This window comes from Sarcophilus harrisii, chromosome 3 (genome assembly GCF_902635505.1).
Source record: "Sarcophilus harrisii chromosome 3, mSarHar1.11, whole genome shotgun sequence".
Classification (NCBI taxonomy): domain Eukaryota; kingdom Metazoa; phylum Chordata; class Mammalia; order Dasyuromorphia; family Dasyuridae; genus Sarcophilus; species Sarcophilus harrisii.
The window spans coordinates 467743510-467756040 of record NC_045428.1 but is presented as its reverse complement, the minus strand read 5'-3'; the positions used below and the strand labels follow the sequence as shown (position 1 = coordinate 467756040).

At 39.4% G+C, this 12531-nt stretch overlaps 1 protein-coding gene across 5 annotated transcripts in view; it reads right to left on the bottom strand.

The window, feature by feature from the left end:
* The window catches only part of AMOTL1 (angiomotin like 1), a 244964-nt gene that overhangs the window by 163989 nt on the left and 68444 nt on the right, over nucleotides 1–12531 (bottom strand). The window contains exon 1 of one of the 5 annotated variants that reach the window (XM_031961030.1): nucleotides 8349–8370. The exons of 1 other annotated variant lie outside the window; for it this stretch is intronic. Coding sequence is in view for 2 of the 4 variants with exons in the window: in XM_003764301.4 (XP_003764349.1) it covers nucleotides 7707–7758 (52 nt within the window). In the remaining 2 variants the exon portion in view is untranslated. 3 more of the 5 variants (XM_031961028.1, XM_003764301.4, XM_031961029.1) reach the window with 3 other exon arrangements.

The window sequence follows — 12531 nt, the reverse complement described above, 5'->3', positions numbered from 1 at the left end:
CACATTACTAAAAAATGCTGCTAAAGCTGGAAGGAAATTTAAAGCTCATCTAGCCCTATCCCCTCACTCTGTAAGGAAACTGAATCCCAAAGCAATTATGTCTTGACCAAAATGAGCTAGTTAATGACAAAACCAGAACTAGGACCCAGGTTTCCTGATTTTCAATTCAGAGCTCTTTTCTACCTTAGTCAATGCCTCCATTAACTAGGATCACACATTCATAATGAAGTGGTCCCTTAAAAATTAGTCATCTTTTCCTTTTCTTCTCTTTCTCCCTCAGTCACTGCTCTGAACCCAAGCTTGTTGAGTGATAGATCTTTTTTTTAATTTATGATAGCATATGCTATATAAATCATGTACCCAGTTGAACAAAGACATGTACAGTCAGTTGAAAAACAACAGGAGTCCCCAGTAACAAGACAGCCATTGATTAACAAGTATTTCTTGAGCACCCACTATGTGCCCATTGTAGAAGATATGAAGATAAGAGTGAAAATAGTCACTTTTTTCAAGAAGATTACATTCTAAGGGAGAGACAACATGTATTCATAGAGAAATATACAATATCAATACTAGGGTTTCGGGCAGGAGGACCAAAAAAGACCTCATGAAGAAAATGGCCTTAAGCTAGTCTAGAAGGACACTCAGAATTCAAAGATGTGGAAGATAGAAGGCAATGTATTATTTGAAGGAAAGTGGATGTAAAAGTATTGAAATCAGTAACAGAGTGTCCTTTTATGGAACAGTAAAAAGGAAGAAAGCCAGTTTGACTGGACTCTAGAATATGTGAAGGGGAGTATTGTGTTATGAGGTTGGAAAAGTAGGATGGAAACATTTTAAAGAAAAACAACTTTGAAGACTTAAGAACTCTGATCAATGCAACGACTAACCACAATTCCAGAGGAGCAGTGCCGAAACATTGCTACCCACCTCCTGACAAAGATGATGGACTCAGGATATAGAATAAGACATATTTTTGGACAGGATCAATAAAGGAATTTGTTTTGCATGAGTATGTGTATTTGTTATTAGGTAGTATTTTTCCAGTTAGGAAAAAATAGAAGGGAAGAGGAAGAAGAATAGGACTCTCCCATCTCTAACAAAGAAAAAGAAAAAGAAAAAAATAAAATTACAGAAGAAAAAAAAAAAAGAATTATAGACAAGCAGGACAACTAGTTTATACACTTAAAAAAAAGAAAAGCAAAATATGTAACAGATTTTCAGTTTCATGTACATTCTCTCTTATTTTATGATGTTTATGAAAACACACATTTATTTTATATTTAATAAATTCAAAGAAAATTAATTTTTAAAGGAAATAAAATTAATTAATCCAGGATATGCTAGGGTTAAAATGCCAAACAGACCTTTTTGGCCCTAGAAGTAACAAGGAGCCACTGGAGTTTACTAATTAAGGAATAAGAAAATTCTTTCCCAAAAGCACCAAATTGAAGAAAATATTTTACTCCATCAAAGTAGGACAGCACACCAATGGCAGGATCTTCTGATCTCCACTGGAGAAGTAAATACCATGATCAATTCTAGTGAATCAATCCAGTCAATCAAACAACAAGCACTTGTTAAGGACCTCCTGTGGGAGGTGCTGGGGAAACAAAGCCAAAGGGAGAAAAGAAGGCAGTCTTTCCTCAAAAAGTTTATATTCTAATAAAGAAGACATAAGTATGCAAATAGGTTTATACAGAATAAATATAATTTAAAATAGTTGTAAGGTAACTTGAGAGGCAGGACAATAGCAGTTGGAGCTCAGGAAAGGCTTCATGGGGAAGGTGAGAAAAATCACAATTCTATGAACTACTGAATAGTCTAGATCAAGAGGGCAAAAAATATATACATTTAAATTACATACATATTTTTAAAAAGCAATTCTACCTGTGATTTGAAAGATTCTAAGATTCTTGGTAATAGATTCTGTTTATCCTTTGAGGACTAACCTCACAAAGGTCCAAGAGGTTCATCACCAAAAAGCTGACTATGGGGGAGGGGTCATAAATTTTCAGTCTCAATAGCTCACAAGGGCTAGGGTGCTGTAACCTTTAGTTGAAGAAAGTTTACCCCAGTTCTAACTACAATTTCAGTGCCTTTTCTGCTTCTTCCTATTCCTAGATGGCAAAACTTATTAAACTGTGGGTTGTAACCCCATATAAAGTCTTATAACTGAATTTGGGGATTATGAAATTTATTATCAGTGTTTGATTTGTACACCTATAGATCTGGGGTAAGATAAAAATTTCTTGGGTGAAAAAGGGTCTCAAGTGGAAAAAGTTTAGGAAGCTGTCCTTTAAGGAATGTATTTCACAGCTCCTTCTCTCTTGCATCTACAAAAAAGAAAGAACAAAAATATGAAAAATCTCAGATCCTCTTAATGTACTGTCCAGAGAGAATCTTAAATCAATATGCATTCATAGGCAAACTGGAGTCAGAGTTACCCTCTTCCCCTATTTGCAAAGATGGAGCACTATGATTGTGTATTGTTACATATGCTATCAGACTCAATTAATGTTTTGGTTAGTTTTGCTAGAATTAGGTCCCAGGTTTACTGATGCTGTGTCCAGCATTCCTTTTGAATAACTACACTGTAAGCGTCAATCTACTTTTCAGGAATTCATAACTAACTAATATATTCTGGGCCATCAAAATGGCCAACAATATATATATATATATATATATATATATATATATATATATATTAAGAGCCAGAACTTCCATGAACTTAAGGAAGGATGAAGAGGGAAAAACAAACAAAAACCTACCACACTATAAAATGCTGATATCCCCTGCTTTAAATAAAAAAGGGAACATGCATTTGAGATTGAAAGTCATAAGATAATATATGTAAAGCACACCAAACCTTAATGTGCTATATAAATGTCAGCTGTTATTACAAATCAGTCTTCATAAGGGTTAAGAAAGTACCAGTTTGGGGGGGGGGGGGGAATCATTCTAGTTTATAGATTTTTTTTTCACTAGCTTTCCTCATGCTTATGCAGTTAAGGACAATTACTACCACTAGTCCAGAAAAGTGCAGTACTACTATTTATAGAATGTACTTTCCACGTCCATTAACACTCTTATCTGCCCTGAGTCTAATTTCTTTCAGTTTGTTCTGATCTCCCTCAAGCCCTCAGGCCCTAACTGCTTCACCGTTAGGGCAGAGATCACAAAGAATAAGCCCAAGGATATGAAGCTTTTGGTTTAATTGGCCAAGGGCAGACATTCTCTAAGTAGAATGCTTTCCCCTATAAAATCACTCACATTTTTGCATTAATGGACTTTTCTTAACTACAGCATTTTAAAGTCTCATTTAAACCGAAAATCCTCCATTAACTTTCATGAAAAGATGTATTTTAAATGATGTTTGATCTTCACATGTCCTATGGAACATTAGTATTCTGCTCCTTCAAAGTGAAATACAGAATCTTAAATACCAAGACTTTTTTGAACCAAAAAAAAAAAAAGGAGGAGGGATGGATGTGAGAAACAAATTCATAATGGTAACATTTACTATACAAAAGCAAAACATGTATTCAAAATTCAGAAGACCGAAATTAGAATATAGACTGCTTTGGGGCTTTTTGTTTGTTTTTGCTGAGGCAATTAGGGGTTAAGTGACTTGCCCAGAGTCACACAGTTAGGCTATGTTAAGTGTCTGAGGTCACATTTGAACTCAGGTTCTCTTGACTTCAGGGCTGGTTCTCTATCCACTGCGCCATCTAGCTGCCCCAATAAAGACTGTTCTTACCCAAGACCTACAAACCAATTCTGATTGTTTTCATTGTTTCAATTATTATCTACTACCTTGGTCCTATAGAACAAACAGATAATGAATTGCAACTCCCTTCTATTTGGAAGAGAAGTGGGACACTGGGAGTATATATATAGTACTGCTTACACTATCAGATCATTACCAAATCAGTTGCTTTGGGACTGTATCTGGACAATATGGAACAATATTTGGAAACAACTGATAGAAAAGCAAAAGGCAACAATAAAACATTTAAAAATACATGTGTGCTCTTCTGGATCATTGAGAATTTTGAGGATTGATCATTTGCCATTAATAATAATTATTATTGCTTACACTTATAAAGGGTTTCCATAGATCACTCATTTCACATTCACAACAATCCTGTGAAGGAAGTAACAAAAGTATTATCCTCATTCTAAAGTTGGAGAAATCTCTAAAAGATTAAATGCTTTGCTTAAGATCACATAGTTTTAAGTTAGATACATGACTCCAAATTTACTGTTTTCAGGGCAGTAGATGAAAAACTGATAAAGACATTTTCATATGATATTCATGTAAATAAAAAATGTCTGTTTACTGTACTATAAGGACAGTTACAGACACTCTCAAAACTTCCCTAAAGGTGTCTAAGTGCTACACAAGCTCTATATTATATTCTGTATAAGTGGGGCTCCAGAAAATTATGGGGCACATAAAAATGTATATGAAGGTGAGTAATGTCTTTCAATTGGAGTCTCATTATTACATATAACACCCCAAATATCCCAGTGCACTTAGAATCCTCATTGTTCAAACTCTTAGTGCTGGGTGCCTAATTTTTTCCCCTTGGATCTCAGAAACTTCTCTTTATTAATCTAGATAAATAGAAGTATTGGGAGCAGGGGACTAGTGAAGAAGCCACCCAAAATCTTCACTCATTTGGTATGGTTCCACAGGCCACAGTTTGGAGAAGTAGGAGCCAGTTGATTATTCAACATTTATCAAGCCTTCATTTGTTGCCTTCTGGAGGAGAACTGCTGGAGCACAGCTATTAATATCACTTTAAATCTGGTTTCATTCATAAATGTTTACTGTGGCTAAAGAGTGAGCAGTTTGTTAACATGTTGCTTTCATGGGTGGCCCAAACCATATACAGTTATCTTTTTAAATACATATGTGCCTGATACACAGTAAATTTTTAATAAATGCTGTAGTCTATCCATGTACTTCTGAGCCTTTTTTTTTTTCCTAAGAAACTCCAGAAAGGCTGTGGTCCTGATACAAACTCATTTATTTTCTTAAATCTCCATTAATGAAGTAAAGAACAATTATTATCATCCTGGTTAAAGGCTACAACATTAGAAACAAATAACAAAAGCCGAAGTAGTTTAAAATCATAAAAACAGTTTGGAGCTGGAAGAGCTTAGGAATTATGTAGTTCAGATTTTCCATTTTCCAGATGAGATAACTAAAGGCTAAAAGGTATATTATTTGCCCAAAGTCACACAGGTAGTAATTAGTAGAGGTTTAATTCAAACCTAAGTCCTCCCATTCCAAAACCAGAGCTTTTCAAAGAAGTTGGTGTGCGGTGAATAGAGTACTGGGCCTGAAGTCAAGAAAATCTGGTTTTATATATGGAACCAGACACTTACTAGCTATGTGACCCTGGGCAAGTCATTAACTCTATTTGCCTCAGTTTCCCCACTATAAAATGGCAATAATGATAACATCTACCTCTTACTGTTGTTATGAGGACCAAAGAACATAATGTCTGTAAAAAACACTTAACACACTGACAGGGCCCTTAGTAGGAACTACATAAATTCCATCTAATTTTTTATTTTCTTTCCAAAGCAGCACTTGTTAGCAACTACCTGGTTTTCAACGATTCCCAAAATATAGTGGAAAAAAAGCCTTGAATTTAGAGTCAGAAGATCAAATCTCAACTCTACTACTTATGTGACCTTGGGCAAATATATAAACATAAAAGTGAGTGAGTCATTCATGTAGTAGGAATAGGATAACAGAGAAACAGTTTGCACTGGCATCCACAAAAGTTAGCTAGTCCCAAAGGCAGGCCTCCAGCACACTGGGTAGATTCTCTACAGTTGATTTATAGAAAGACATGGACCAGAATAGCACAGAAGAAGCAGTATAAAGGAAGGGGGAGGGTAGAGGTTTGATTAGATGACCTCTGAGGTCCTTTCTAACCCCAAGATTCTGTGATTCCTTTCTTCTGACCTCAGATTTTCTAAAATGAAGGGGTAAAACTAGATAACCTCTGAAATATCTTCAGGTTCCAGTTCCTAAGGAGTAGCAGAACCAGAACCAAAGTCCTTGCTTGAACTTTCATGCTGAATTTTCTAAAGTATGCCGCTAGGGATACAAATGAGAGTGGGGCTGAGGGTGGTGTAGATAGAGGAGAGAGGAAGGGAAATCTTAGTTGAAAAAAATGGAAAGAGGCTCAAAAATAGTTTGGACACTCAGAAAAAGGTTTTTATGCAAGAAGGGAATGGTAATTTCTTTGTCAGAAGTCAGAGAGAGAATCACCAAAGAATCTACTCATACTGGCTCAAGTATCACGGCATAATAAGCACTCTGCCTAATTTATCCAACTACACTGATTCTTTATCAAATACAACTTAGTTACAAATACGTTATTAAAAGAAAAGGGGACAAAATGCAAGAGAAGAAAACCAGGCAGCAGAGGATGAGGGCATTAACCCATCTGTAATTAGTATTCTTAACTGCCGCTGGCTGTCAAAGAGGGCTATGCTCTTCCCTACCCTGTCACAAATGTCATGTTCCAAGAAAAGTCAGTTCCATTTAGAAAGTAAAAATGTCCCCCTTTACATACACCCCTTCCCCCCATCCCCCGGCTTATTTTAAAGCTACTAACATGCCAGGGCAGGGCTTTATCTAACTCTCCAGTTTGTGAATCCCAGGCTCTATGGGGAGAACAAAGAAGGCTCTCCGGCTCCGGAGATCTCAGCCTTGGGGTCCAGGGCACGTCCTCCTTCAGTCCCGGGCGGTGTCGCCCGACACATCCCAACAGAGCGACCGGGCGCAGTTCGGTGCTCCTCCCAAACAAGAAGGGTCCTGGGAGCAGGAGCGCTCTGCCCCTCTGGCTGGGTGGAGTTGGGGTGGCTGTATGTGTGTGTGTGTGTGCCTTTGTCCTTCGCAGCTGGCACCCCCCTTCCGGACATCTCCCCTATGCTTCTCCCTCCGTTAGCGTCCCTTCAACTCCTCCCTCGCCCCCACCTCCTTTACCCCCACCCCTTTTTCGTCTAAAAGCAGTTTTCCGCGAATATTCTATTCGGCCTCGGTAGTCATTGCCTCAACTCGATAGATTCCCCCCCCAAAAAAAAAAAAAAAATGCAACCATATGGCAGTACCTCCCTGGGAAAGTCAGGTACCCCTCCCCGCTATTCCTCCACCAAAAGAGCTTGGTGCCCGCCTTCGTCCCCGGCGCTGCAAGAACCGCCACCGCGCACTAGTTCAGTCGCGACACTTTTTGTTTCCAAAATTGGGGAGCGGAGATCTGGGGAGGGGGAGCTTCAGGAGGGCGTCCCCTTCCTTCGGTAAAAGTGTGGGGGGGGAGCAGGCACAGAGTAACCTCCCCCTTTTCTCCCCACTGTGCCCTCTTTTTTCTTTTAAAAACTCCGGTTCAAGAGAACAAGAAGTTGTACTCCAGATCCGGGCTCCAATTCCTCCCCAGCTCTGTTGCCTGACCAGCAGTCAAGCTCAGTTCCTGCTCCGCAAAGTCCAGACCAGACTGGCCGGCCGCAATCCACATGCCCCCGGCTCCGAATCAGCCCCAGAAAAGCAAGGGAAGGAAGCGGGGGGCGGGCAGGACGAGCCCGGCCGGGTGGTGTGATCGGCGGGCTGCGAGGCAGGCACGGAGCCGCCTCCTCTCTCCACCCGGAGCCCGAGCCCAGCGTTAGCTGGGGACGCTCTTTACCTCTCACTCCACCAGGCTCGGGAGTTCCCAGGAGAAACTTTGCCATCCACATGAGGCCACCATGGCTAGTTCAGTTCCCGGGGCTGGGGAGAGCAGCGGTGGCCGCTGGGCATCATGCTGGACATGATGTGTGCGAGAAGGAAGGAGTCGCGGAGGGGAGAGCGGGGATCAGCGACCCAACAATCAGCCCCATTCACACTGGAATGAGAGGAATGTCAGGCCTTTACCTACTGCCCAAATCATAGCAACCTCTGCTGGGTCCTAGTGGTGCACCATGTACTCGCCGCCTCGCTAGTCCCCAGCGGCCCTGGCCGAGAAACAGGGGGAGGGGGCAGGCGCTGGAATTCGTCAGTGTAACCCTACACTTTCAAACCCACCCCTACCACCCCAAGCACTGCTGCGCGGCCCTAATGCCCGCCTGGTCCCAAAAACCTTTCACCTTCTCCCGCGTCCACCAGACTTGACTGGTGAACTTGACAGACACCCCGAACTCCTCGATCCCTAGTCCATACCTAGTATAGTGTCCTGAAGGTGCCTAAGTGGAGAGAGCCCTCCTTTGTGCCTTTTTGTAAGAAGCCGGCCTTGATTGTTTTATTTAGAGCCTTTGCATGCTTACAGACCCTGGATTTTCTATTTCCCTACCTTCTCCGCTCTCTCTCCTCCAGCCACCCAGCTCACCCGGGCCAAGTCGAAGAAAAGGAACAGAAATCGAGATCCAGATTTGTCCCTGGGGTCCAGGTGGGGCTCTGCCTAAGGTTTTGTTTTGAAAAAAAAAAAAAAAAAAAAAAAATCCTTCCAGGTTGAAAGGTTGGAGCGCTTGATGTGCTGGATTCTATTGTATTTTCGTCTAAGTATTCTCCCTCACACACCCCTCCCCTCCCCTCCCCGGTCACACGTGGTTAGACTTCAAGCATCAACGTGCCCTCTTGCCAAAAAACAAGGAAGCTAAAATGGTCCTGGGATGCTTAGATGTTAGAGATGAATGCAATACAAGGTGCCTATGAGCCATCAAAAAATTATTGGCCTGGGAAGAGGCAGAGTAAAAAGATTCTGATTCAGCTTAGGATTCTTCGAAATTATTGACAAATTATCACTATTTCCCCAAAGATTTAAAGATGAAAGCTAATGGGCTGGGGAGAGGGGACATTGAAATCCGAACATCAGTGCCTAAACATTCTCAACCCAAGAAGAGTCTCCAGATAATTAGTGGAAAGTGTTGGCTACTAGGATGATTCACGTGCAGCAAAAAGGAAAAAAGGAATGATAGGAAATGCCAAGTATTGATCTCTCCTTTTTCCCCATTGTTCTTTTCCTTCTCCAATTCCATAACACAAGTCCAGGCCCACATCCTCTTATGGCTGGATTGTAATTCTGTCCTAAATGGATCTTTTTTTCACCAGCTTCCTCTCTTTCCTATTCCCCAAAACTACAGCTCAAGGGACTCAAAAGGGACACCTCAGAGCACAATTTTTATCAAGTTACTCCTTACCTCAAAAAATTCAGTTCAACATAATCACAGAATAAAATTCAAACTCTACTATATATTCACTCATTCATTCATACTTTCATTCAACAAGTATTCACTGACTATCTGAGAAAATACAGTTTGTGAAGCAATGTATTTTGATGTAGGAGCTGTCCTCAGAGGCAGGAAGACCCATATCCGAATTGTGCCTCTGATCCATACCGTTTGACCTTCTAAATCACTTAAAACCTCTGTCAATGCCCTATCCAATACTTGGAGTTTAATGTAGTGAGTTTCCACTGCAATCATTTTCTACAATGATGAAATTGAATAGGTTCATACATATCCCATTTTCTATCTGTTCCAAGACCAATTTTGCTTTTGCAGTATCTGTTGATTATACCCTACTCTCCTTTGAAACTCTCACCAGCCTAATAGAGAGGCCTTCATCATCTCACCCTTGGATACTACAATAATTTGCTGCTGGGTCTTCCTGCCATTGTAGTCCATCCTCCACTCAACTATCAAAGTAATCTTTCAAAAGCAAGTCTGTGTTACTCTCCTTTTCACTAAACTTCAGTGGCCTCCCTATTACCCACAGAAAAAAGTATAAAATTCTCTAGTGTTCAAAGCCCTTCGAAGTTTGGTATCCTAATTATTCAGTTTTCTTACACCTTACTTCTTCTGCATCTTTGCTATTTTGTTTGGTTGGCTTATTTTTTACATTTTATTTTAGGTCAGATCTGTGATGTCATTGGTATCAATCTAAGAGGGACAAGATAATCCACTGTCCCCCATACCTAGAATGTTCTCCCTGTTCATCTTCAACTTCTGCTTTCCCAGCCTTTCTTCAAGATCTGGCTAAATTCATAATTTTTACAGTAAGTCTTTCTCAGGCCCCTTAATTTTAGTGCCTTCCCTTTGTTGATTATTTCCAATTTATCCTGTAAATACAACTTGTTTATACATAGTTGTTTGCATATCATTTCCCCCATTATACTGTGAGCTCTTTGAGGTCAGGAATTATTATCTTTTGACTTTGTTTCTCCTGTTCTTATAGAATAGTGCCTCATAGTGGGGAGGTAGATAAATACTTAAGCGTTAATGGGCTGACTGAAGAAAGGAACTAGATGCTAAGGGAAATAGAAAATAAAATTAAAATATGATTCTTCCACTCCAGAAGATTACCTGTGCAAAAACTTCTAGTTGTAAAAACAAATTTATACACACATTGAAACAGTTAAATAGCAATTGCTTATGTTAAGTGTCAAGATAAGTGTTAAGAATGAGTTTCTAGATGAAAGACTGAAGGAGATTAGCAGGAAAATAAAAAGTGGCATTTGAGCTGAGTCCTGAAAGATGAGTAAGATTTGAAAAAGTGGCAGGGAGCATATAGGGAAAAACATAAGTATACATATATTCAAGATGGAAAGAGTCCAAAATCAGCATGGAACATTTGGTTAGGAAGTAGTATAAGGTAGGTTTGCATAGATGAAAATAATGGCTTATAGAATTAGAGGATGTAGGAAGGGAAGAAACCTTAGAGACAATTTAATTCAATCCCCTAATTTAACAGATGAAGAAACTGTAGCCCAGATGCAAAGTGAAGTGAAGTTGGCTGAGCTAGGACAAAAACTCCTTATGCCCTATCAAGTGGCTTTCTGTCATTGCTTAATTAATTGATATTTTCATCAATAATTAATTAGTAACAAAATTCAAATGAAGAGTTCTGATCATTATTGTATTATTTCTCAAAGACATTGCTATGTCAAACAATATTTTCTGCCCTATGAGAGGGTGAAGCTATAAAGAACATTGTATCCAGATTATGTTTTTGTTTTCATCATTTCTATTGCCTGGCAAATTTTCTCCCCATTCCATTTTTTTTTTAACTTATTAAAAGTCCTAAATGTACTTTAAAGCCCAGTTCAAATTTGATCCTTTCCACAAAGTCTTCCTTGTCCAAGCTTTCCCTGGACAATCTAGTCCTCACTGTGCTGAACATCCAGCCACAGAGACTTTGTCTCCCCAGAAAAGAGCACTATAGATTTTTATATCCAGTATCTTTGTTTCACTTGTGCTAGACCTATCTTCTCAAATAGATTTTCAATTCTTGAAAGGCAGGGATCATTCCTATCTTATACTTCTGAATCCTTCCACTTTCTGGCATCATACCTTAAGGAAATATTGATTGTTTTGGGAAAGCTTATTAAAGTGCAAATTTGGGGGATTTCCCTGGTAAATTGGCTAACCAAGAGATTACTTATATACTGGGATGGGGTACATTTGCAGATTCCAATAACATGAAAACAGGATGAGACACCACAGATGTTGTCTCTGTATTTGAAGAATGCCATGAAATTGCTTTTCTGGAGAATTATGATGAGATGTAAATGTAGTGCCCTAGAGAGACTGGACCATGCATGGACATTCTATAACTGGTTATCCAAGAACCTTTTTCTATTGTCTGCACAGTCAAAATTGTCAGTGTTTTCAAAAAGCTGAGTCAGCTCCAGACATTTCTTCATCTCACTCTCTTAGCTGCAAGCTGAAGGTGTGACTACCATTGAGAGAAAGACTATGCTGAAAGAAAAGAGTTATGGGATCTTTTATTTCTGAGGCCATCAGCTCTTTAAAAATGGATCTTTCATAACCTTTTCATTCATTTTTTGTCCATTCTAGGTACAAAGAATGGAGACTCTACACTTGAAACAACAAGCCATAGGAATACAAGAGTCAGAATCAGGACTTATTTTATTTTATTTTCTATTTCTCTTAGCATCTAGTTCCTTTCTTCAGTCAGTACGTTAACACTTAAGTGTTCCAGGGAGCAAAGATTTATCTTCAGTAATGACCTTCAGGACTCTAGCCCAGTGAAAGAATTAACCCAACAGCCATTATGTAACTAGACATGGCCTTGGTGGGACCAGTGCTATAAAGGCACTGAACTAAGTTTTGAGCCTAAATCCCACCCAATTTTGAAGTCGAATAGAGCAAAGTGTTTGTACATTGGTTCTTACTAAATCTTTGAAATAAATATTTCTTTATAACAGCTAGTTAATGTTAAATGGGTAGGTAGAACTGGGGTTCCCTGAAAATGGGGGAACATAGTTGCTTGGGGGTTTAACCTGATAGCAGAGGAAAAAATACTTCATAAAACCCATAAAGTACCTGAGAGCACTAAGAAGGAAAGATTGTCTAGCTCTAGAAGAGTGAACTAGAAAGTACTTGTTATAGTTTCAAGCCCACCTTCTTCTTACCACCGAAAAACATCTAGAAATGTGCCAAGGAAACAAAAAACATAAAAGGTGACAGGAAAGAAATCTCCACAAGGAAACCATTATTTAAAAAGTCAATGTG